This window comes from Anomaloglossus baeobatrachus, chromosome 10, assembly GCF_048569485.1.
Source record: "Anomaloglossus baeobatrachus isolate aAnoBae1 chromosome 10, aAnoBae1.hap1, whole genome shotgun sequence".
NCBI classification, from domain to species: Eukaryota; Metazoa; Chordata; class Amphibia; order Anura; family Aromobatidae; genus Anomaloglossus; species Anomaloglossus baeobatrachus.
The window spans coordinates 184,334,338-184,360,802 of NC_134362.1; the positions used below are offsets into that span (position 1 = coordinate 184,334,338).

General features: G+C 51.9%; 1 protein-coding gene across 1 annotated transcript in view; it reads right to left on the bottom strand.

Moving 5' to 3' along the window:
• Positions 1 to 26,465, bottom strand: part of DYNC1LI2 (dynein cytoplasmic 1 light intermediate chain 2) — a 132,396-nt gene that overhangs the window by 20,609 nt on the left and 85,322 nt on the right. The window contains exon 11 of the mRNA XM_075325883.1: positions 16,494 to 16,611. Within this exon, the coding sequence (XP_075181998.1) occupies positions 16,494 to 16,611 (118 nt within the window). The remainder of the gene's footprint in view (positions 1 to 16,493; positions 16,612 to 26,465) is intronic.

The window sequence follows — 26,465 nt, forward strand, 5'->3', positions numbered from 1 at the left end:
ATGCCTGCAGAAGAGCATCGGCTCGGTGGGGAGGTGGGGACGTTCTGAAGAATCGAGTCGGAGGACGAGAACAGAACTCTGTCCTGTGCACGTGGGCACACTGTCCCTCACCCCCCGGTCTGTGACCTGTGGCAGCTAAATGTCGCCAAAGGCGAGCGAGTCTGCCATCAACCGCGGATGCGGAAAGATGAGAGAGCTGAGAGTCATGAGGAGACCGCCTTGGTAGCGGTTCCTCCGGCTGCCTTCCTTGGGCGTGATTGAGCCCGGCCGGCAGCTGAGCCCCTCTGAGGCTTTTCAGCCCTTTTGGACGAGGACAATTGGGACCTGCCCGAGCCTGGGAAGGACCGAAACCTCGACTGTCCTTCCAGGACAGCCTTAATAGGGTAAGTCGCAATGCAGACATTGCGAGGTTACGGACGCCCCTGCGGCACAGATGTACCTGTGCTCAAGACCAGCTGCGCAAGAACAGCTGAAAAGCTTAGGGTGCCCATACGGCTGTGAATGCCGGAGCAACCGACACGCCGATAGCCTCATAGACAGATTTCAACCAGAGTCCATCTGTCTGTCAATGGCATCTGTAAGTGAAGTCCCATCTCCACTGCAACTATGGCTCTAGCCGCAAGCCTGGAGATTGGAGAATCCACCTTTGGACCCTGGGTCCAACGCCTGACCCGTCAGGGGGAAAGTGATAACGTGTATCCGTAATACGTTTGGAGAAAACGCTTATCTGGGAAGCGTGGTGTTCCTGGACTGCTTCTCTGAAGTCAGCGTGGCCAGAACAATACTCAATATACGTTTGAGCTACTGAAATGGGACTTCTCCTGCTGTGAAGCTGACTCCTCCGCTGGGGGAGCTGAGGGAGAAAGATCCAACATTCTATTGATGGACGCTATAGGATCATGCCTTATGGCGTCACCATCCGGTGTATCCGGAGTGAGAGCGGTGTCAGGATCAAAGTCCTGATGAGCTACGTCTGCCTCATCATACAGAGAGCCTCCTGGGACCCCCCCCGGAGCACCGATTTTATTCCAAGTGAGGGTGGCCAGGGAGCAATGATCCAGATTGCCCATGGCCTGTCCGGACTGCAAGTCTCTATCCCCTTGCAACTCCGTCCCTGTCCTTGGACAGGGTTGAGAGGTGGTTCTTTTGGCCACGTCAAGTAGAGACCCCGGCTGACCAAGTGCTACAGGGGAGCATTGCACCCAATGGGGAGCAGTGCCGTGGAACAGTATCACATGCAGCAAAAACAGCATCGAAAGCCTGTGTTGCTTATATGCTGCTGCCGACTTATAGAGCCAAGAATGGCGACCGTACAGTGCAATGTATATCATACAAGCATAAAGTACAAATGAACACTGCAGCACATGCAATACAAGCAGCATAGAAAGCCTGCTTTTCTGCTGCTGTAGACTAGCCATCTAGGGGAATATAGCCCAGAATAGCGACCATACAGTGCAATGTATAGCATACAGGCATAAGTACAAATGAACACTGCAACCCCTGCAATACAAGCAGCATAGAAAAAAACCTGTGCCTCAGCACCCTTGCTTTTCTGCTGCTGTAGTCTAGCCATTCTATGGCGAATATAGCCAAGACTAGCGACCGTACAGTGCAGTGTATAGCATACAAGCATAAATACACATGAACACTTCAGTACGTGCAATACAAGCAGCATAGAAAGCCTGTGCCTTAGCACCCATGCTTTCCTGCTGCTGATGTGTCGCCATCTAAGAGGGCATATAGCCCAAAATAGCGACCTATGCAGTGTACTTAAAATACAAATAGACAAACTGCGGTATTTAGTGTCAGCACCCCAGGTGCCGCTTACCGCCCGCCTATAAGCGGGTGTGTGGTCGCCCTAGTCCTGTTGTTTGCCCAGAGTCCGTTCTCTCAGCTCGGGCTGCAGGAATGGCTGCCGGCGTCCTCCCCCAGCTCGTGTGAGTAGGGGCGGGCCGTGGGCGTGCCCCAAGTCAGAGCGGGAAACCGGCGTCCCACAGTGTCTAGTGAGAGGGCTGGAGCATGTAAATAAGGCTCCAGCCCTCGGCGCTGCTGACTGTACAGCGTCTCTCCCCTACCCTGATTGACAGGGTGGGGGCGGGAACGAAGCTGAGCTAGGCCGCAAAAGCCGGGGACTGGATTTATGAGCGCCGCCGCCGTAAAAGCGCGGTCGGCGCTAAGTCCCCGGCGCACTACAAGTCCCAGCCGCGCCGCCGCTCCCGGAGCGTCCGGCGCGGTAGTTCCCAATAAATAAAGTCACTCAGCTAGGCTGCAGTGACTGTAACCCTTTACTGTCCCCGGCGCACTAGCACACCCAGCAAGTCTGGAGTGTGCTGTGCCTGTGTGTACGGGGACACAGAGTACCTGAATGGTGCAGGGCCATGTCCCTGAACGGCACTCCCGCTCCACATCCAGCAGGTTCAATGGGTCTGTGGATGGAGCCCGGCCTCAGGGCTTTGGGGCCGGTAAGATCCCACTTCCTCAGAGCCCCTCAGGGGGATGGGGAAGGAAAACAGCATGTGGGCTCCAGCCTCCGTACCAGCAATAGGTACCTCAACCTTACAAACCAGAAGCGGGGTGAGAAGGGAGCATGCTGGGGGCCCTATATGGGCCCTCTTTTCTTCCATCCGATATAGTCAGCAGCTACTGCTGACTAAACAGTGGAGCTATGCGTGGATGTCTGACCTCCTTCGCACAAAGCCGAAAACTGGTGAGCCAGTGATCCCACTGGGGGTGTATAGCCAGAAGGGGAGGGGCCTTAAACTTTTTAGTGTAATGCTTTGTGTGGCCTCCGGAGGCAGTAGCTATACACCCAATCGTCTGGGTCTCCCAATGGAGCGACGAAGAAATATATATTATCTATCTATCTATATATCTATATATCTATATATCTATATATCTATCTATCTATCTATCTATCTATCTATCTATCTATCTATCTATCTATCTATATATATATATATATATATAATTACATAGCATGGATTGTACTGTAAATCGCTGCGTGTGTGAACACGGCCTTAGTCCACCGTTCCACATCACAGGACATTGTACGGTAGATTATGGGGCAGAATTACTCGATCAGGACAGAATTGGCAGTTCTTAAACGAGACTTCATTTCCCGCTGGATCGGCCGGCACCGGCAGTCACATGATCCGTAGCTTTTGTAATGGAATCTCTTTTGGAGATCGCCATCTAATATCCGTGCAAATCGCCGCAATCCTACCTATCCTTTTTGAGAAGTTCCTCGCACGAGGAGATTGCATTAACCGCGGTATGATGCGGCTATGAATTATACAATCTCGGGGCTTTAGAGACCTCTGCGTTCAGACTGTAGTAACACGTGTTAACATCGCAGTATCCATTATTCACAAGTCCTAAAAATACACACGAATCTGTAAGAACGTAGGCAAGAAAACACGGGGAGGAAACGCTGCAACCCGGCAGAACGGGGAGACCGCTCGCTAGGAGCTAACGACAAATGTATGTAATGCAGCAAGGAAAATTTCCAAACCGGGTCACCGGAGGCGTCCAGGAGAAAAGTGTAAAATGTCTTAAGGCTGTACATGAATGAGGGGCAAGAATGTAAACCTCTCTAACGCATTAAAGGGAACCTGTCACCAGGTTTTGGCTTTCTAAACACCTAGCACCTTAAGCAGCGCCTGTCCTGCATTATATAAAAGGTGCACGTCACCCCCTGACCACCCGTAGACCCCAAAAATACCTTTATAAAATCTCCCACTCTGTATGTAAATTGCCTAGGGGCGTCCTAATCTGCACCTCCTGTCCCTCCTTTCGCCGTTCTTCTGTGCCAATTGACGTGGATGACACGTCGGACGCCATCCACGTAGGCAGTCAAAATCTCCATGTTCGCAACTCACGCAGGCGCACTTTGCTCTGCCCTGTTGCGGGCAGAGCCGAAAACATAGGTGTACCTGCGCAAATTGGCAAGTTCTCAGTGCAGGCGCGAGATTTTACCCGGCGATGCGGGTGACGTCATCCACATCGTGGAGAAAAATGTCGCGCCTGTGCAGAGAACTTGCCAATTCGTTCAGGCACAGCTATGTTTTCGGCTCTGCCCACAATAGTGCGCCTGTGCGATCCGGGAATATGTTTGCGCAGGCGTGAGATTTCACTCGCCTCTGTGGATGCGTCCGAGGCGGCGTCAGCAACATCAATCAGCACAGGAGGACGGGGAAAGGAGGGCCTGGAGGCGCACATTAGGTCGCCCATTGGACCGGATAATTTACATACACATGGGAGATTTTATAAAGGCATTTGTGGGGTCTAGGGGAGGGTCAGGGGGTAACGTGCACCTTTATAGAGTGCAGCACAGGCGCTACTTAAGGTGCTAGTTTTGAAGGCCAAAATCTGGTAACAGGTTCCCTTTAATGTGGGCTGAACGCTGCTATTTCGGCTGTTGTATATATGGGGGTGCCCTGATTGTTCCATGGCAGACAATGCAAAAGTCAATTCATTTTTTCGGTGTAAAGGACAAGCAGCATATTTCTCCCATTGTCTGGTGGAAATGGATAGATAGTGGTCGGCTAAAGGCTCTTTATCAGACTCTAATAATAATAATAATAATAATAGGTAATTTTCAGCGATGAAACCCAACTTTTTGTCCAAGGGTACAGAGCAAGTGGTGTTAGAAGAAGCAAAAGTGAACCGTTGCAAGCTGATCATATTCAACACACTGTAAAGCACCCTCAAAAACAGATGTTTTGGGGCTTTTTTACAGCTGATGGTGCAGGCAGCTTTTTTCCTGTTGATGTTATGATGAATTCATCCAGATACATCGACGTTTTATTGTGCCATTCATGCGTAAATTTAAAGGGACATTCCAAGAAGATTTGGCTCCATGCCACAATTCCAAGCGTGTGAAGAAATTGCTGAAAGAAAATATAGTAAAAGTGCTGGACCGACCTGGCAATTTACCAGATGTATCCTATAGAAAATTTTGTGGAGAGACGTCTTGGCAAAATTGACTGTACAAGCAAAGAACGCAGGATAAACAGCGCCATACAAGTGCGGCTCCATGGTGAAGAATTGAAGAATTTATGCAACAACGCAGTAGCATCAAATGTTATATCTGCTAAAGGAGGACATATTTCTTACTAAAATTGGTATGGAACAGTGCGTTATAACATTTTATTATTAAATATTCAAAAATACTTGTTTTTTGTTTTTTTACTTTGTCCCTATTAATTTGCACAGCACTGAATATGGTCCTGGTGGGCGGGTGGTCTCCTATGTGTCCCAATAATAGAAAATTGGAAGTGTGGATAGTGGTTTTGCCACTGCTTCACTGTCCCCTACCAGGAGGCTTTTCCTAAGCGCTCCTGAGTGCCTGGGAACCTCTTCAGGTGTAAAAATGACTGAACACTTTATATAGGGCGGCACGGTGGCTCAGTGGTTAGCACTGCAGTCTTGCAGCGCTGGGGTCCTGGGTTCAAATCCCACCAAGGACAACATTTGCAAGGAGTTTGTATGTTCTCCCCGTGTTTGCGTGGGTTTCCTCCTACACTCCAAAGACATACAGATAGGGACTCTAGATTGTGAGCCCCAATGGGACAGTGTTGCCAATGTATGTAAAGCGCTGTGGAATTAATAGAGCTATATAAATGAATAAAAAAGAGAATTTTGTTTACTTACCGTAAATTCTTTTTCTTATAGTTCCGTATTGGGAGACCCAGACATTGGGTGTATAGCTTCTGCCTCCGGAGGACACACAAAGTACTACACTAAAAAGTGTAGCTCCTCCCTCTGAGCTTATACACCCCCTGGAGAACCAGATCTAGCCAGTTTAGTGCAAAAGCTGAAGGAGAGTAGCCACCCACAAGTAGAACCGAGTAAGTACCGGAACAACCGGAAACTCTGTCCACGACAACAGCCAGTGATAACACACGGAACAAGAACCTGCCAACAGGGAGGGTGCTGGGTCTCCCAATACGGAACTATAAGAAAAAGAATTTACGGTAAGTAAACAAAATTCTCTTTTTCTTTATCGTTCCTATGGGAGACCCAGACATTGGGACGTCTCAAAGCAGTCCATGGGTGGGAATAAACAGAAAAACTGAGAAGTAGGCGGAACCTAACTTCACAAATGGGCGACAGCCGCCTGAAGGATGCGTCTGCCCAAGCTCGCATCTGCCGAAGCATGAGCATGCACTTGATAGTGCTTTGAAAAGGTATGCAGACTAGTCCAAGTGGCAGCCTGACAGACCTGCTGAGCCGTAGCCTGGTGCCTGAAAGCCCAAGAGGCACCGACAGCTCTGGTCGAGTGTGCCTTGATCCCCGGCGGGGGAGGCACCTGAGAACACTGGTAGGCATCGGAAATGGTCGACCTAATCCAACGGGCTAAGGTCGGCTTAGAAGCCGAGAGGCCCTTACGCCGCCCTGTGGTCAGCACAAAAAGAGAGGTGCACCGCCTAACAGCAGCGATGCGAGACACATAGATCCGGAGCGCCCGCACCAGATCCAGAGTATGCAACGCTTTTTCAAAGCGATGAACAGGAGCCGGACAAAAGGAAGGCAGGGTAATGTCCTGGTTAAGGTGGAAAGGAGAAACCACCTTAGGGAGAAAATCCGGAGTCGGACGGAGAACCACCTTGTCTTGATGAAAAGAAGGGAATTTTGTTACTTACCGTAAATTCCTTTTCTTCTAGCTCCAATTGGGAGACCCAGACGATTGGGTGTATAGCTACTGCCTCCGGAGGCCACACAAAGTATTACACTAAAAAGTGTAAGGCCCCTCCCCTTCTGCATATACACCCCCCGTGGGATCACGGGCTCTCAGTTTTAGTGCAAAAGCAAGAAGGAGGAAAGCCAATAACTGGTTAAACAAATTCAATCCGAAGGAACATCGGAGAACTGAAACCAATCAACATGAACAACATGTGTACCCGAAAAACCAAAAAATCCCGAAGGAAACAGGGCGGGTGCTGGGTCTCCCAATTGGAGCTAGAAGAAAAGGAATTTACGGTAAGTAACAAAATTCCCTTCTTCTTCGGCGCTCCATTGGGAGACCCAGACGATTGGGACGTCCAAAAGCAGTCCCTGGGTGGGTAAATTAATACCTCAAGTTAGGGCCGTAAAACAGCCCTTCCCTACATGGAGGCAACCGCTGCCTGCAGGACTCTTCTACCTAGGCTGGCATCCGCCTAAGCGTAGGCATGCACCTGATAATGCTTGGTGAAAGTGTGCAGACTCGACCAGGTAGCCGCCTGGCACACCTGCTGAGCCGTAGCCTGGTGCCGTAATGCCCAGGACGCACCCACGGCTCTGGTAGAATGGGCCTTCAGCCCTGATGGAACCGGAAGCCCAGCAGAACGGTAGGCTTCAAGAATTGGTTCCTTGATCCATCGAGCCAGGGTGGATTTGGAAGCCTGCGACCCTTTGCGCTGACCAGCGACAAGTACAAAGAGTGCATCCGAGCGGCACAGGGGCGCCGTGCGGGAAATGTAGATTCTGAGCGCTCTCATCAGATCCAACAAATGCAAATCCAATTCATAACGATGAACTGGATGAGGACAAAAGGAAGGTAAGGAGATATCCTGATTGAGATGAAAGGGGGATACCACCTTAGGGAGAAACCCCGGAATCAGGCGCAGCACTACCCTGTCTTGGTGAAACACCAGGAAGGGAGCTTTGGATGACCGCGCTGCTAGCCCGGACACTCCCTGAAGAGACGTGACCGCTACCAAAAAAGGCCACTTTCTGTGAAAGTCGAGAAAGTGAAACATCCCTCAGAGGCTCAAAGGGCGGCTCCTGGAGAGCAATTAGTACCCTGTTCAGATCCCATGGGTCTAACGGCCTCTTGTACGGAGGGACAATGTGACAAACCCCCTGCAGGAACGTGCGTACCTAAGGAAGTCGTACTATGCGCTTCTGAAAGAATACAGACAGCGCTGGGACTCGTCCGTTAAGGGAGCCGAGCGACAAACCTTTTCCCAAACCAGATTGCAGGAAGGAAGGAAAAGTAGGCAATGCAAATGTCCAGGGAGACACTCCCTGAGCAGAGCACTAAGATAAGAATATCTTCCACGTCTTGTGGTAGATCTTGGCAGACGTCGGCTTCCTAGCCCGTCTCATAGTGGCAATGACGTCTTGAGATAATCCTGAAGACGCTAGGATCCAGGACTCAATGGCCACACAGTCAGGTTCAGGGCCGTAGAATTCAGATGGAAAAAACGGCCCTTGGGACAGTAAATCTGGCCGGTCTGGTAGTGCCCACGGTTGGCCAACCGTGAGATGCCACAGATGCGGGTCCACGACCTCCTCGGCCAGTCTGGGGCGACGAGGATGGCGCGGCGGCAATCGGAGCTGATCTTGCGTAGCCCTCTGGGCAACAGTGCCAGAGGGGGAAACACATAGGGTAGCTGGAACTGCGACCAATCCTGAACTAAGGCGCCTGCCGCCAGAGCTCTTTGATCGTGAGACCGCGCCATGAAAATCGGGCCCTTGTTGTTGTGCCGAGACGCCATTAGGTCGACGTCCGGCCTCCCCCAGCGGCTACAGATTTCTTGAAACCCGTCCGGGTGCAGAGACCATTCCCCTGCGTCCATGCCCTGGCGACTGAGGAAGTCTGCTTCCCAGTTTTCTACGCCCGGGATGTGAACTGCGGATATGGTGTATGCTCTGTCTTCCACCCACATCAGAATCCGCCGGACTTCCTGGGAGGCTTTCCGGCTGCGTGTTCCGCCTTGGTGGTTGATGTATGCCACCGCTGTGAAGTTGTCCGACTGAATTCGGATCCGTTTGCCTTCCAGCCTCTGCTGGAAGGCTTGCAGGGCAAGATACCCTGCCCAGATTTCCAGAACATTGACCTGAAGGGTGGACTCCTCTGAAGAGAGTCCTTGCCCGTCTGAGAAAGGGGTACGTTCCTGTCTAGGGACGTCGACTTCCCATCCCATTGGCGAAGAATGTCCTATAGAAGTGGACGCAGATGAAACTGCGCGAAAGGGACTGCCTCTGCATGAGGCGCCTTAAGGGGTGTGACTGGCCTTGAAGGAGAGACTGCACCCCCGTCTGTAGTGAACGCTGTATGTCCAGCGGGAGCTGCACTATCGCTGAGAGAGTGTGAAGCTCCATGACAAGATATGTCAGCGATTGGGTCGGTGTCAGATTTAACTTTGAAAAGTTTATGATCCACCCGAAACTCTGGAGAGTCTCCAGCGCCACGTTCAGGCTGTGTTGGCATGCCTCTTGAGAGGGTGCCTTGACAAGTAGATCGTCCAAGTAAGGGATCACAGAGTGACCCTGAGAGTGCAGGACTGCTCCCACTGCTGCCATGAACTTGGTGAAAATCCGTGGGGCTGTCGCCAGACCGAAGGGCAGGGCTACGAACTGAAGATGCTCGTCTTCAATAACGAATCGTAGCCAACACCGGTGCTCTGGAGCAATCGGCACGTGGAGATAAGCATCCTGATGTCTATTGACGCTAGGAAATCTCCTTGAGACATTGAGGCAATGACGGAGCGGAGGGATTCCATCCGGAACCGCCTGGTTTTCACGTGCTTGTTGAGCAGTTTTAGGTCCAAAACGGAACGGAAAGAGCCGTCCTTTTTTGGTACCACAACCAGATTGGAGTAAAAACCGTATCTTGTTCCTGAGGAGGAACAGGGATTACCACTCCTTCTGCCTGCAGAAGAGCATCGGCTCGGTCGGGAGGTGAGGAATTTCTGAAGATCTAGCCGGAGGACGAGAACCGAACTCTATCCTGTACACGTGAGACAAAATGTCTCTCACCCACCGGTCTTTGACCTGTGGCAGCTAAATGTCGCCAAAGCGGGAGAGTCTGCCACCGACCGCGGATGCGGAGAGAGAGGGCTGAACGTCATGAGGAAACCGCCTTGGTAGCGGTTCCTCCGGCTGCCTTCCTTGGGCGTGATTGAGCCCGCCAGGAATCTGCGCCTCTCTGAGCCTTTTGAGTCCTTTTGGACGAGGACAATTGGGACCTGCCCGAGCCTGGGAAGGACCGAAACCTCGACTGTCCCTTCCTCTGTGTTGTTTGATCTGGGCTGGTGTAAGGAAGAGTCCTTACCCTTGGACTGTTTAATGATTTCATCCAATCGCTCACCAAACAGTCTGTCACCAGATAATGGCAAACTGGTTAAGCACTTTTTTGGAAGCAGAATCTGCATTCCATTCCCTCAACCACAAGGCTCTGCGTAAAACCACGGAGTTGGCGGACGCCACTGACGTACGGCTCGTAGAGTGCAGGACAGCATTAATAGCGGAAGTCGCAATGCAGACATTGCGAGGTTAAGGACGCCATCTGCGGCACAGATGTACATGTGACAGTGTCCACGTGCGCAAGACCAGCTGAAATAGCTTGGAATGCCCATACGGCTGCGAATGCCGGAGCAACCGACACGCCGATAGCTTCATAGACAGAATTCAACCAGAGGACCATCTGTCTGTCAATGGCATCTTTAAGTGAAGTCCCATCTTCCACTGCAACTATGGATCTAGCCGCAAGCCTGGAGATTGGAGGATCCACCTTAGGACACTGGGTCCAGCCCTTGACCACGTCAGGGGGAAAAAGGATAACGTGTATCCTTAATACGATTGGAGAACGCTTATCTGGATAAGAGTGGTGTTTCCGGATTGCTTCTCTGAAGTCAGAGTGGCCAGAAAAGTACTCAATATACGCTTGAGATACTGAAAAGGGATTTCTCCTGCTGTGAAGCCGACTCCTCCACCGGAGGAGCTGAGGGAGAAATATCCAACATTCCATTGATGGACGCTAGAAGATCATTCACTATGGCGTCACCATCCGGTGTATCCGGATTGAGAGCGGTCTCAGGATCAGAGTCCTGATCAGCTACGTCTGCCTCATCATACAGATAGTCCTGCTGGGACCCTAACCAGTGATGAAGCCGAGTGCCGCTCCCAGCGAGCTCGCTTAGGCAGTCTGGGACTGTCGTCCGTGTCAGAGCCTGCGCCCTGGGATGCATGGGACCCCCCCGGAGCACTGATTTGTTCCAAATGAGGGTGGCCAGGGAGCATTGTATCAACATTGCCCATGGTCCGTCTGGACTGCAAAGTCTCTATGATGTTAGTCACAGTCACAGACAATCTATCAGCCGAAACTGCAACTCCGTCCCTGTCCCTGGACAGGGTTCACCGGTGGTTCCTTTGGCCACCTCTAGCAGAGACCCCGGCTGACCAAGTGATACAGGGGAGCATTGCACACAATGGGGACAGTGGAACCTGCCGTGTGGAACAGTATCACGTGCAGTACAAGCAGCATAGAAAGCCTGTGCCTTGGCACCCTTGCTTTTTTGCTGCTGTTGTCTAGCCATCTAGAAGTATATAGCCAAGAATAGCGACCGTACAGTGCAATGTATAGCATACAAGCAGAAAGTACAAATGAACACTTCAGCACATGCCGTACAAGCAGCATAGAAAACCTGTGCCTTAGCACCCTTGCTTTTTTGCTGCTGTTGTCTAGCCATCTAGGAGTATATAGACAAGAATAGCGACCGTACAGTGCAGTGTATAGCATACCAGCATGAAGTACAAATGAACACTTCAGCACATGCAATACAAGCAGCCTAGAAAGCCTGTGCCCTAGCACCCTTGCTTTTTGCTGCTGTAGTCTAGCCATCTAGGCATAAAGTACAAATGGCATTAGTGGGGTCAGCACTTCAGGTGCCGCTTACCGCCAGCACAAAAGCGGGTGTGTGGTCGCCCGAATCCTGTGACTGGTTGCCCAGAGCTTGTCTCCCTTCTCCAGCCCAGACTGCGTGCAGGAATGGCTGCCGGCGTCTTGTGAAGAGGGGCGGGCCGTGGGCGTGCCCCAGACAAGAGCGGGAAACTGGCGTCCCACTGTGTCCAGTGAAGGGGGCTGGAGAATGCAAAGCAGACTCCAGCTCTCGGCGCTGACTTTCTGTACAGCGTCCCGCCCCTCCCCTGACTGGCAGGGCTGGGGGCGGGAACGAAGCGAAAACTAGGCCGCAAAGCCGGGGACTCGAGTAATAAGCGCGGCCGTCCTATGTGCACGGCCAGCGCGGAAGTCCCCGGCGCACCACAAGTCCCAGCCGCGCCACAGTGTAAAACACCCCGCAGCGGCCGGCGCGGCAGTTTCTAATACATAAATTCACTCAGCTAAGCTGCAGTGAATAATAGCACAAGCGCTCCGCGCTGTTGTCCCCGGCGCACTAGCACTCCCAGCAATGCTGGCGTGTGTGTGCGCGATGTGTACGGGGACACAGAGTACCTTAATGTAGCAGGGCCCTGTCCCTGACGATATCCAGCTCCATATCCAGCAGGTTCTCCGGGTCTGTGGATGGAGCCCGGTCTCAGTGCCTGGAGACCGGTAAGATCCCACTTCACCCAGAGCCCTGAGGGGGGATGGGGAAGGAAAGCAGCATGTGGGCTCCAGCCTCCGTACCCGCAATGGGTACCTCAACCTTAACAAACACCGCCGACAAAAGTGGGGTGAGAAGGGAGCATGCTGGGGGCCCCATATGGGCCCACTTTTCTTCCAACCGACATAGTCAGCAGCTGCTGCTGACTAAAAACAGTGGAGCTATGCGTGGATGTCTGACCTCCTTCGCACAAAGCATGAAAACTGAGAGCCCGTGATCCCACGGGGGGTGTATATGCAGAAGGGGAGGGGCCTTACACTTTTTAGTGTAATACTTTGCGTGGCCTCCGGAGGCAGTAGCTATACACCCAATCGTCTGGGTCTCCCAATGGAGCGCCGAAGAAACCAAAAAAGGTGACTCCGAAGAGAGCGCAGCCAAATCAGAGACTCTCCTGAGGGAAGTTATGGCTACCAGAAAGACCACTTTCTGTGAAAGACGAAACAAAGAAACCTCCCTAAGAGGCTCAAAGGGGGGTTTCTGCAAGACCGTAAGGACCAAATTGAGGTCCCAGGGATCCAAGGGCCGCCGGTAAGGCGGAATGATGTGAGACGCGCCCTGCATGAAGGTGCGGACCTGAGCCAGCCGGGCGATACGCCGCTGGAACAGAACTGACAGAGCCGAGACTTGTCCCTTGAGAGAATTGAGGGACAGTCCTAGCTGCAGACCGGACTGTAGAAAGGACAGAAGGGTCGGCAAGGAGAATGGCCAAGGAGCATGGCCGGAAGAGCGACACCAGGACAGGAAAATTTTCCAAGTCCTGTGATAGATTTTGGCCGAGGAAGACTTCCGGGCCAGAGTCATAGTGGAGATGACTTCAGGAGGAATACCAGAAGCCGTCAAGATCCAGGACTCAAGAGCCACGCCGTCAATCTGAGGGCCGCAGAATTCTGGCGGAAAAACGGACCTTCTGAGAGAAGGTCTGGGCGGTCCGGAAGATGCCACGGCACCTCTACGGACAGATGGAGCAGGTCTGGGTACCAAGCTCGCCTGGGCCAGTCCGGAGCAATGAGGATGACTCGACGGCCCTCCATTCTGATCTTGCGCAGGACTCTGGGCAAGAGAGCTAGAGGGGGAAACACGTAGGACAGACGAAACTGGGACCAGTCTTGAACCAGAGCGAACGCTGCGAAGGCCTGAGGATCGTGGGAGCGAGCCACGTAAATCGGAACCTTGTTGTTGTGACGGGACGCCATTAGGTCCACGTCCGGAGTGCCCCATTTGCGGCAGATTGACTGAAACACTGCCGGATGCAGGGACCACTCGCCACTGTCCACGGTTTGACGGCTGAGATAATCTGCCTCCCAGTTTTCCACGCCTGGGATGTGGACTGCGGATATGGTGGACTTGGAGTCCTCAGTCCATTGAAGAATACGTTGTACCTCCAACATTGCCAGGCGGCTGCGTGTCCCGTCTTTGTGATTGATGTAGGCAACTGCTGTCGCGTTGTCTGACTGGACTCGGATGTGCTTGCCCGCCAATAGGTGGTGAAAAGCTAGGAGAGCTAGAAGCACAGCTCTGGTTTCCAGCACATTGATCGAGAGGGCTGACTCGGACGGAGTCCAAGTGCCCTGTGCTCGGTGGTGGAGACATACCGCTCCCCAGCTGGATAGACTGGCATCCGTGGTGAGGATCACCCAGGACGGGGCCAGGAAGGAGCGCCCCCTGAGTCAGAGAGAGGTTCCGAAGCCACCACTGAAGAGAGCTCCTGGTCTGTGGCGACAGAGCCACTAACCTGTCCAAGGAGGAAGGCCGCTTGTCCCAACAGCGGAGAATGTCCAGCTGCAGAGGACGCAGATGGAACTGAGCAAAGGGAACAGCCTCCATTGACGCCACCATCTGACCCAGCACCTGCATCAGGTGCCTGATGGGATAACAGCGGGGCCGCAGCAGAGAGCGCACCGCCAGTTGGAGGGACTGCTGTTTGATCAAGGGCAACTTCACAAGTGCCGGCAGAGTCTCGAACTGCATCCCTAGGTACGTGAGCCTCTGGGTCGGAGTCAGAGTGGATTTGGGAAGATTGACAAGCCACCCGAATTGGGCTAGAGTGGCGAGAGTGAGCGAGACACTCCGCTGACAGTCTGCGCTGGATGAAGCCTTGACTAGAAGGTCGTCCAGGTAAGGAATCACTGCCAACCCATGGAGGTGCAGAACCGCAACCACTGCTGCCATGACCTTGGTGAATACCCGAGGGGCCGTGGCTAACCCGAAGGGGAGAGCCACGAATTGGAAATGTTCCCCTCCGATTGCAAAACGTAGCCAACGCTGGTGTGAAACTGCAATTGGCACATGCAGATAGGCATCTCTGATGTCAATGGATGCCAGGAAATCCCCTTGGGTCATTGAGGCAATGACTGATCGCAGAGACTCCATGCGAAAATGCCGCACCTGAACATGCTTGTTGAGAAGCTTGAGATCCAGGATGGGCCGGAAGGAACCGTCCTTTTTGGGGACTAGGAAGAGATTTGAGTAGAAACCTCTGAACCGTTCCCCGCCGGGAACCGGTACAATTATGCCTCCTGAACACAGAGCAATGAACTGGCTAGATCTGGTTCTCCAGGGGGTGTATAGGCTCAGAGGGAGGAGCTACACTTTTTAGTGTAGTACTTTGTGTGTCCTCCGGAGGCAGAAGCTATACACCCAATGTCTGGGTCTCCCATAGGAACGATAAAGAAATTATTATTTTTTCCACTGGCTAGTTGTCCAAGAGTTAGATTTTTTTGCCCATGCGAGTCGTTTTGCCTTCATTGGAGAGGTCAGAAGTTGGTTCTTTACTGGCTTTGTTGCCCTCCGGCCAACTTCCAGAAGCCTGCGCCGTACAGTCCAATCACAAATATCAGTACCTGCCGCAAACACGTCTCTTTGGAGGTCTTTACTTGTTTTTCTTGCATTAATTTTACCATTTCTGATAAGTGTTTTAGGCTGCTTTCACACATCCGGCACAATACGGCGCTTTGCAGAAAAAAACGCAACCTTTTTTTTTTTTGCCGCAGGTTGCGTTTTTTCCACATAGACTTGCATTAGCGCCGTATTGTGCCGCATGGCCTTGCATTGCGTCCGTTTTTTGCCGGATGCGGCACATTTAGCCCATGCGGCGGCCGGATATAACGTTGCCTGGCACATTTTTTTGTGCGGATGCGGCGCGATTTCCAATGCAAGCCTATGGACGCTGGATGCTGCGTCCTTTGGCAAAAAACGCATCCGGCCGCCGGATGCGTTTTTTTTTTTTTAACTGCGCATGCTTAGTATCAAGCCGCATCCGTCAAAAAAACGGACGGGCCGCATGGAAAAACTTATGCAACGGATCCGTTTTTTTCGCCGCATCCGTTGCATAGGTTTTGGAGCCGGATTGTGCCTGATGCAAAAAAACTGATGCGTGAAAGGCCTTTCACACATCCGGTTTTAACAGAGCCGGCTAATCCGGCTCTAAAACCTATGCAACGGATGCGGCGACAATACCGCATCCTTTGCATATGTTTTTGACATGCGGCCAGTCCGGTTTTTGCCGCTTGCGGCAGGCTAATGAGCATGCGCAGTGGAAAAAAAAAAACGCATGCGGCGGCCGGATGCGGTCGTTGCCACAGGACGCCGCATGCGACGTCTAAAGGCATGCATTGCAAATCGATCCGCATCGGCCGGATATGGCGCGATGCGTTTTTTTTTTGCCGGACAAAAAAATGTGCCAGGCAACGTTCCATCTGGCCACCACATCGGCTAAATCTGCCGCATGCTGCAAAAAACTGACGGAATGCAAGGCCATGCGGCACAATCCGGCCCTAATGTAAGTCTATGCAAAAAAAATTGCAACCGGCGGCAAAAAAAAAAAAAAAAAGGGTTGCGTTTTTTCTGCAAAGCGCCAGATTGTGCCGCACAGGAAAAACCGGATGTGTGAAAGCAGCCTTATCAGTTCTTGGTGTCGGTTTCCTTTTTCTTCCACATTTCCCTTTTCAAGGCAGTTAAAACAGTTTTGAATCACTGACTGGTAACCAACTTACCATTTTACGTAAAAAATGCTTTGTCCCAATTAATTTGCACAGCACTGTACATCCACATGCCCCGCATTGCTATAAAGATAATGGAATGTCATGGATTGGGGTGACCAAGTGTGTGAATGACACTTACTCTTAATATTAGGGTCTGGTTTTTTGACAGTCGCCATGGGTGAAGAGCTGGGCACGGCGGTGGGTCCAGTACGCCCTTGGGTTCGGGGGGATCCTGTAGGGGCTCTAGCTGGAGACTCCTAAAAGGCAAAAATGGTAAGATTTTAATGAATTTCTTGTCACAGTCATGAATAATAAAAACCAAAGCTAGAGTTAAATCTTTCCAGTTTTAAGAATGCTGGTTCTTGTTTAGTCCCCGCGCCCCAAACTTGTGACCATCATGCTGCTCGGCCCTCAGGAGTTCACCTATCGGGGCTACACTGGGATAAAGCCACCAATACATAACCAGGCGAGACATGAGCGGGTTCTATTGCCTACAGGCCTTCTATATATAAGGAGACTTGGCCGAGACACAGAATCTTAAAATAATGAAATATCTCGTTACATTCTGATTAGTGATAATGAAACGACGGACCCACCGGATTGATGGATCCTCCAGACTATATGCGATATGGATACTGTTCAGTCCTACTCTGCTGCCCCCATGCATAGCTAATAGGCACAGGTGGATCAGAGATCCACCCACACTTGTGAAATGGTTACAGTTGGACAGCGCTAGCTAACGCGCTCCGGCGGGGATCACGCTGTTCCCCACCGCCATTGACAGCCCCGTTACACAAACACAGGGCACTGGTGGGATGTCTTGGCAGTGGGAGGTCGGTTGATGATCCCTGTTGCTGCCATGACGTGCTTCCTGTGAATACTGGCAGAGCGCAGACATTGACAGGAGAACAGCATTTCTGCTCCGAGCGATGCTGAAGCATTACTCTCATCAGGAGAAGCAGTCAGACATTGAAAACTTCAAGCTAATAAAGTCAATAAAGTTTTAAACAATAAAGGAAAAAAAAAAAAATACCCTTAAAAATTTCAAAAAAGAGAATTTTGTTACTTACCGTAAATTCTTTTTCTTATAGTTCCGTATTGGGAGACCCAGACCATGGGTGTATAGCTTCTGCCTCCGGAGGACACACAAAGTACTACACTTAAAAGTGTAGCTCCTCCCTCTGAGCTTATACACCCCCTGGAGAACCAGATCTAGCCAATTTAGTGCAAAAGCTGAAGGAGAATAGCCACCCACAAGTAAAACAGAGCAAGAACCGGAACAACCGGAGACTCTGTCCACGACAAAAGCCGGTGATAACACGCGGAACAAGAAATTGCCAACAGGCAACAGGGAGGGGTCTCCCAATACGGAACTATAAGAAAAAGAATTTACGGTAAGTAACAAAATTCTCTTTTTCGTTCCTATGGGAGACCCAGACATTGGGACGTCTCAAAGCAGTCCATGGGTGGGAAATAAACAGAAAAACTAAGAAGTAGGCGGAGCCTAACTTCACAAATGGGCGACAGCCGCCTGAAGGATGTGTCTGCCCAAGCTCGCATCTGCCGAAGCATGAGCATGCACTTGGTAGTGCTTCGAGAAGGTATGCAGGCTAGTCCAAGTGGCAGCCCGACAGACTTGTTGAGCCGTAGCCTGGTGCCTGAAAGCCCAAGAGGCACAGACAACTCTGGTCGAGTGTGCCTTGATCCCCAGCGGGGGCGGCACCTGAGTACTCTGGTAGGCGTCCGAAATGGTCGACCTAATCCAACGGGCTAAGGTCGGCTTAGAAGCAGAGAGGCCCTTGCGCCGACCTGTGGTTAGCACAAAAAGAGAGGTGCACCGCCTAAGCGCAGCGGTGCGAGACACATAGATCCGGAGAGCACGCACCAGATCCAGAGTATGAAGCGCTTTCTCAAAGCGATGAACAGGGGCCGGACAGAAGGAAGGTAGGGTAATGTCCTGGTTAAGGAGGAAGGGAGAGACCACCTTAGGAAGAAAATCCGGAGTCGGACGGAGAACCACCTTAACTTGATGAAAAACCAAAAAAGGTGACTCCGAAGAGAGCGCAGCCAAATCAGAGACTCTCCTGAGGGAAGTTATGGCCACTAGAAAGGCCACTTTCTGTGAAAGACGAGACAAAGAAACCTAAGAGGCTCAAAGGGGGGGTTTCTGCAAAACCGTGAGAACCAAATTGAGGTCCCAGGGGTCCAAGGGCCGCCGGTAAGGTGGAATGATGTGAGACGCGCCCTGCATGAAGGTGCGGACCTGAGCGAGCAGGGCGATACGCCGCTGGAACAGCACTGACAGAGCCAAGACTTGTCCCTTGAGAGAGTTGAGGAACAGTCCCAGCTGCAGACCGGACTGTAGAAAGGACAGAAGGGTCGGCAAGGAGAATGGCCAAGGAGGATGGCCGGAAGAGCGACACCAGGACAGGAAAATTTTCCAAGTCCTGTGATAGATCTTGGCGGAGGAAGACTTACGGGCCCGAGTCATAGTGGAGATGACTTCAGGAGGGATACCAGAAGCCGTCAAGATCCAGGACTCAAGAGCCACGCCGTCAATCTGAGAGCCGCAGAATTCTGGCGGAAAAATGGACCTTGTGAGAGAAGGTCTGGACGGTCCGGAAGATGCCACGGCATCTCCACGGACAGTTGGAGCAGGTCCGGATACCAAGCTCGCCTGGGCCAGTCCGGAGCAATGAGGATGACTCGACGGCCCTCCATTCTGATCTTGCGCAGGACTCTGGGCAAGAGAGCTAGAGGGGGAAACACGTAGGACAGACGAAACTGGGACCAGTCTTGAACCAGAGCGTCCGCGGCGAATGCCTGAGGATCGTGGGAGCGAGCCACGTAAACGGGAACTTTGTTGTGACGGGATGCCATTAGGTCCACGTCCGGAGTGCCCCATTTGCGACAGATTGAATGAAAACTGCCGGGAGCAGGGACCACTCGCCACTGTCCACGGTTTGACGGCTGAGATAATCTGCCTCCCAGTTTTCCACGCCTGGAATGTGGACTGCAGATATGGTGGACTTGGAGTCCTCCGCCCATTGAAGGATGCGTTGTACCTCCAACATTGCCAGGCAGCTGCGTGTCCCGCCTTGGTGATTGATGTAGGCAACCACTGTCGCGTTGTCTGACTGGACTCGAATGTGCCTGCCCGCCAACAGGTGGTGAAAGGCTAGGAAAGCTAGAAGCACAGCTCTGGTTTCCAGCACATTGATCGAAAGGGCTGACTCGGACGGAGTCCAAGTGCCCTGCGCTCGGTGGTGGAGACATACCGCTCCCCAGCCGGATAGACTGGCATCCGTGGTGAGGATCACCCAGGACGGGGCCAGAAAGGAGCGCCCCTGAGACAGAGAGGGGCCGAAGCCACCACTGAAGAGAGCTCCTGGTCTGTGGCGACAGAGCCACTAACCTGTGCAAGGAGGAAGGCCGCTTGTCCCAACAGCGGAGGAAGTCCAGCTGCAGAGGACGCAGATGGAACTGGGCAAAGGGAACAGCCTCCATTGACGCCACCATCTGACCCAGCACCTGCATCAGGCGCCTGAGGGTATAACGGCGGGGCCTCAGCAGAGAGCGCACCGCCAGTTGGAGGGACTGCTGTTTGACTAAGGGCAACTTCACAAGTGCCGACAGAGTCTCGAACTGCATCCCTAGGTACGTGAGCCTCTGGGTCGGAGTCAGAGTGGATTTGGGAAGATTGACAAGCCACCCGAATTGGGCTAGAGTGGCGAGAGTGAGCAAGACACTCCACTGACAGTCTGGGCTGGATGAAGCCTTGACTAGAAGGTCGTCCAGGTAAGGAATCACTGCCACCCCCTGGAGGTGCAGAACCGCAACCACTGCTGCCATGACCTTGGTGAATACCCGAGGGGCCGTGGCTAACCCGAAGGGGAGAGCCACGAATTGGAAATGTTCCTCTCCGATTGCAAAACGTAGCCAACGCTGGTGTGAAACTGCAATTGGCACATGCAGATAGGCATCTCTGATGTCGATGGATGCCAGGAAATCCCCTTGGGTCATTGAGGCAATGAGTGATCGCAGAGACTCCATGCGAAAATGCCGCACCTGAACATGCTTGTTGAGAAGCTTGAAATCCAGGATGGGCCGGAAGGAACCGTGCTTTTTGGGGACTAGGAAGAGATTTGAGTAGAAACCTCTGAACCGTTCCCGGGCGGGAACCGGTACAATTACTCCGTTGGCCTGCAAGGATGCCACGGCCTTGGAGCAGGGGGGAGTTGACAGAAAAAATCTGTTTGGCGGGCTGGAAGAGAATTCTATCCTGTAGCCGTGGGAGATGATATCCCGCACCTACTGATCGGAGACGTGTTGAAATCACGCGTCGCCAAAGCGGGAGAGCCTGCCACCGATTTAAGATGTTGCTGGAGCGGGCAGATAGTCACGAGGACGCTGCCTTGGCGGCAGCACCTCCTGCGGTCTTTTGTGGACGCGCTTTTGGGCGCCAGTTGGATTTCTGGTCCTTGGCTGAGTTAGCGGACGAGGCCGAGGGCTTAGAGGACGACCAGTTGGAGGAACGAAAGGAACGAAACCTCGACTGATTCCTGCCCTGGACAGGTTTCCTGGTTTTTGTTTGTGGCATGGAAGTACTCGTCCCGCCAGTAGCCTCCTTAATAATTTCATCCAGCTGTTCACCGAACAGCCGGGACCCAGCAAAAGGGAGTCCAGCAAGGTACTTCTTTGAAGAGGCATCTGCCTTCCACTCTCGAAGCCACAAGATCCTGCGGATAGCGAGGGAATTAGCCGAAGCCACCGCAGTGCGGTGAGAAGCCTCCAGCATGGCAGACATGGCATAGGATGAAAAAGCTGAAGCTTGGGAAGTTAAGGCAACCATTTCGGGCATAGATTCCCTGGCGAGGGAATGCATCTCCTCTAGAGAAGCAGAGATGGCTTTGAGAGCCCACACTGCTGCAAAAGTCGGGGAGAACGAGGCCCCCGCAGCTTCATATACAGATTTGGCCAGAAGGTCAACCTGACGGTCAGTGGAATCCTTAAGAGAGGTGCCATCAGCCACCGATACAACGGTCCGGGCTGAGAGCCTAGACACCGGGGGGGGGTCTACCTTTGGGGAGTGAGCCCACTCCTTGACCACCTCAGGTGGGAAGGGAAAACGGTCATCAGAACCACGCTTTGGGAAGCGTTTGTCAGGACAGGCCCTGGGCTTGGTCACAGCGGTCTGAAAACTGGAGTGGTTAAAGAACACACTCCTTGTCCTCTTAGGCGAGGTAAACTGGTGCTTTTCTGCCAGAGAGGGTTGTTCCTCTGATACTGGCGGATTGAGATCCAGTACAGAATTAATGGACGCAATCAAATCACTAAGATCTGAGTCACTTTCGGACAGATCAATGGGGTACATGGAGTTAACCTCCGAACCCCCCCGTAAAGGCATCCTCCTCGTCCTGCGAGTCAGCTCCTGAATCAGAGCCGCGGGACGAGGAAGGAGAGGGGACCCTGTGTCTCTTCTTAGGAGGACGGGGTCTGGGACCAGATGATGAATCCTCCGTGAGCTCCGGTCCTGAGAGACCCCTAGGAGCAGAGGCACCCTGTGAAGGGGGCTGATGCATATTCAACAAAGTCCTGGACAGAAGTCCCATGGAGTCGGCAAAAGACTGGGAGATAGACCTAGAAAAGGATTCTACCCAAGCTGGGGGTTCAGCCACCAGAGCCGGAGCAGCCGGAGGGACCACTGGGGGTGCGATTCCAGGCTGAGGCATCGTCAGGTTAGAGAAGGCATCACAATGTGGATAGGTGCTCGGTTCAGGCAGTAGGAGCTTACATGCAGCGCATACTGAATACAGCTTTGGAGCCTTGCTCCTCGTGTGAGACATGCTGCTGGAGTGGAGGCTCTGCCAGAGAATGACCCCCAGAGAGTATATACAGAGGTCCACAACCAGAGGTTGTGGCTTACTAGACCGCTGGAGCGGTGTTGTGTGCCCTCCAGATCCCAAAGCCCGGACCCCCAAGCACAGCACCTCAGCAGGGATGCTGCAGACCAGCACTGCAATGACTGATCGCAGGGGGAACGCTGAGAAAATGGCCGCCGGAGCGAAGAGAGGGGGCGGGACTTGCTTGAGAGCGGGATCTGGAGGGCCATAGAGACCTACAGGGGAGGGGACATACACTGCAGTGAGGAGTGACCCTCCCCTGTGCAGAACGGCCGCCGGGCGGAGCCGACCCTGTCCCTCTGCATGAGTGACATGCGAGGGCAGAGAAACCGAAACTAGGCCTCCGGGGAAGCCGGGGCCTAAATTTGAGCGGTGCGGCCGGCGCGTAGGCACCATCGGCGCGGTTCTCAGGTGACAGCCAGAGAACCCACCAGAAATGTCATAAAACACAATCAGCACACTCTCCCACAACAATAAAGTACAGGGACCCCCAATATATAAACGTCTCAGGTACTTAGCTTGCTGAGACGCAGGGTTCCAAGTCCCTGGGGATGAGTGCTCCAGTCCAGGAGGATCCTGAAGGGCTGCGGATGGAGACCAGTCTCCTGCCAAGCATGGAGAACCGTGCTGGCTCCCACTTCAAGCCAGAGCCCAGGAGGGATGGTGAAGGAGCGCGGCATGTAAGGCTCCAGCCTTGGAATCAACCTTAACAACACCGCCGACACAGTGGGGTGAGAAGGGACATGTCGGGGGTCCAGACTTGGACCCGCTTTTCTTCAAAATCTTTCCAAAAATGAAAAATCAGATGAGAATGCATGTGTGGATGTATGCCTCCTGAACACAAAGCAATGAACTGGCTAGATCTGGTTCTCCAGGGGGTGTATAAGCTCAGAGGGAGGAGCTACACTTTTTAGTGTAGTACTTGGTGTGTCCTCCGGAGGCAGAAGCTATACACCCATGGTCTGGGTCTCCCATAGGAACGATAAAGAAAAATATATTATATATATATATCTAAATATCTCTATCTTTCTTTTTCATAGTGTGTATAATATATATATATATATATATATATATATATATATATATATGTATATGTATATATGTATATGTTATATATGTATATGTATATATGTATATGTATATATGTATATGTATATATATATATATATATATATATATATATATATATATGTATATGTATATATATATATATATATATATATATATATATATATATATATATATATATATATATATATATATATATATATATATATATATATATATATATATACACATATACACATATATATATATACATATATATATACACACACATTATACATTATACACACTATGAAAAAGAAAGATAGAGATTATATATATATATATATATATATATATATATATATATATATATATATATATATATATGTTTATTTCTATACTATAAAATAAATGAAGGGAATTTTGTTTACTTACCGTAAATTCCTTTTCTTCTAGCTCCAATTGGGAGACCCAGACAATTGGGTGTATAGCTTCTGCCTCCGGAGGCCACACAAAGTATTACACTTAGAAGTGTAAACCCCTCCCTTCCTGACTATACACCCCCCCGTGCATCACGGGCTCCTCAGTTTTGGTGCAAAAGCAGGAAGGAGGAAACTTATAAATTGGTCTAAAGTAAATTCAATCCGAAGGAAGTTCGGAAAACTGAAACCATTCAACATGAACAACATGTGTAGACAAAGAACAACAGCCCGAAGGGAACAGGGGCGGGTGCTGGGTCTCCCAATTGGAGCTAGAAGAAAAGGAATTTACGGTAAGTAAACAAAATTCCCTTCTTCTTTGTCGCTCCATTGGGAGACCCAGACAATTGGGACGTCCAAAAGCAGTCCCTGGGTGGGTAAAATAATACCTCGTAATAGAGCCGTAAAACGGCCCCTTCCTACAGGTGGGCAACCGCCGCCTGAAGGACTCGCCTACCTAGGCTGGCATCTGCCGAAGCATAGGTATGCACCTGATAGTGTTTCGTGAAAGTGTGCAGGCTCGACCAGGTAGCCGCCTGACACACCTGCTGAGCCGTAGCATGGTGCCGCAAAGCCCAGGACGCACCCACGGCTCTGGTAGAAAGGGCCTTCAGCCCTGAGGGAACCGGAAGCCAAGAAGAACGGTAGGCTTCGAGAATTGGTTCCTTGATCCACCGAGCCAGGGTTGATTTGGAAGCCTGTGACCCTTTACGCTGGCCAGCGACAAGGACAAAAAGTGCATCCGAGCGGCGCAGGGGCGCCGTACGAGAAATGTAGAGTCTGAGTGCTCTCACCAGATCTAACAAGTGCAAATCCTTTTCACATTGGTGAACTGGATGAGGACAAAAAGAAGGTAAGGAGATATCCTGATTGAGATGAAAGGGGGATACCACCTTAGGGAGAAATTCCGGAACCGGACGCAGAACCACCTTGTCCTGGTGAAACACCAGGAAAGGGGCTTTGCATGACAGCGCTGCTAGCTCAGACACTCTCCGAAGTGATGTGACTGCTACTAGGAAGACCACTTTCTGCGAAAGGCGAGAAAGAGAAATATCCTTCATTGGCTCGAAAGGTGGTTTCTGAAGAGCCATCAGCACCCTGTTCAGATCCCAGGGTTCTAGCGGACGCTTGTAAGGAGGGACTATGTGACAAACCCCCTGCAGGAACGTGCGTACCTGTGGAAGTCTGGCTAGGCGCTTCTGAAAAAACACAGAGAGCGCTGAGACTTGTCCCTTAAGGGAGCCGAGCGACAAACCCTTTTCCAATCCGGATTGAAGGAAGGAAAGAAAAGTGGGCAAGGCAAATGGCCAGGGAGTAAAACCCTGATCAGAGCACCAGGATAAGAATATCCTCCACGTCCTGTGGTAGATCTTGGCGGACGTTGGTTTCCTGGCCTGTCTCATAGTGGCAATGACCTCTTGAGATAACCCTGAAGACGCTAGGATCCAGGACTCAATGGCCACACAGTCAGGTTGAGGGCCGCAGAATTCAGATGGAAAAACGGCCCTTGAGACAGCAAGTCTGGTCGGTCTGGTAGTGCCCACGGTTGGCCCACCGTGAGATGCCACAGATCCGGGTACCACGACCTCCTCGGCCAGTCTGGAGCGACGAGGATGGCGCGGCGGCAGTCGGACCTGATCTTGCGTAACACTCTGGGCAACAGTGCCAGAGGAGGAAACACATAAGGCAGTTGAAACTGCGACCAATCCTGAACTAATGCGTCTGCCGCCAGAGCTCTGTGATCTTGAGACCGTGCCATGAATGCCGGGACCTTGTTGTTGTGCCGGGACGCCATTAGGTCGACGTCCGGCATCCCCCAGCGGCAACAGATCTCTTGAAACACGTCCGGGTGAAGGGACCATTCCCCTGCGTCCATGCCCTGGCGACTGAGAAAGTCTGCTTCCCAGTTTTCTACGCCCGGGATGTGAACTGCGGATATGGTGGAGGCTGTGGCTTCCACCCACAGCAGAATCCGCCGGACTTCCTGGAAGGCTTGCCGACTGCGTGTTCCGCCTTGGTGGTTGATGTATGCCACCGCGGTGGAGTTGTCCGACTGAATTCGGATCTGCTTGCCTTCCAGCCACGGCTGGAACGCCTTTAGGGCAAGATACACTGCCCTTATCTCCAGAACATTGATCTGAAGGGAGGACTCTGGCTGAGTCCAGGTACTCTGAGCCCTGTGGTGGAGAAAGACCGCTCCCCACCCTGACAGGCTCGCGTCCGTCGTGACCACCGCCCAGGATGGGGGTAGGAAGGATTTCCCCTTCGACAATGAAGTGGGAAGAAGCCACCACCGAAGGGAGGCTTTGGCTGCCTGAGAAAGGGAGACGTTCCTGTCGAGGGACGTCGACTTCCTGTCCCATTTGCGGAGAATGTCCCATTGAAGTGGACGCAGATGAAACTGCGCAAAAGGAACTGCCTCCATTGCTGCCACCATCTTCCCTAGGAAGTGCATGAGGCGCCTCAAGGGGTGTGACTGGCCTTGAAGGAGAGATTGCACCCCTGTCTGTAGTGAACGCTGTTTGTCCAGCGGAAGCTTCACTATCGCTGAGAGAGTAGGAAACTCCATGCCGAGATATGTCAGTGATTGGGCCGGTGTCAGATTTGACTTTGGGAAATTGATGATCCACCCGAATCTCTGGAGAGTCTCCAGAGCAATGTTCAGGCTGTGTTGGCATGCCT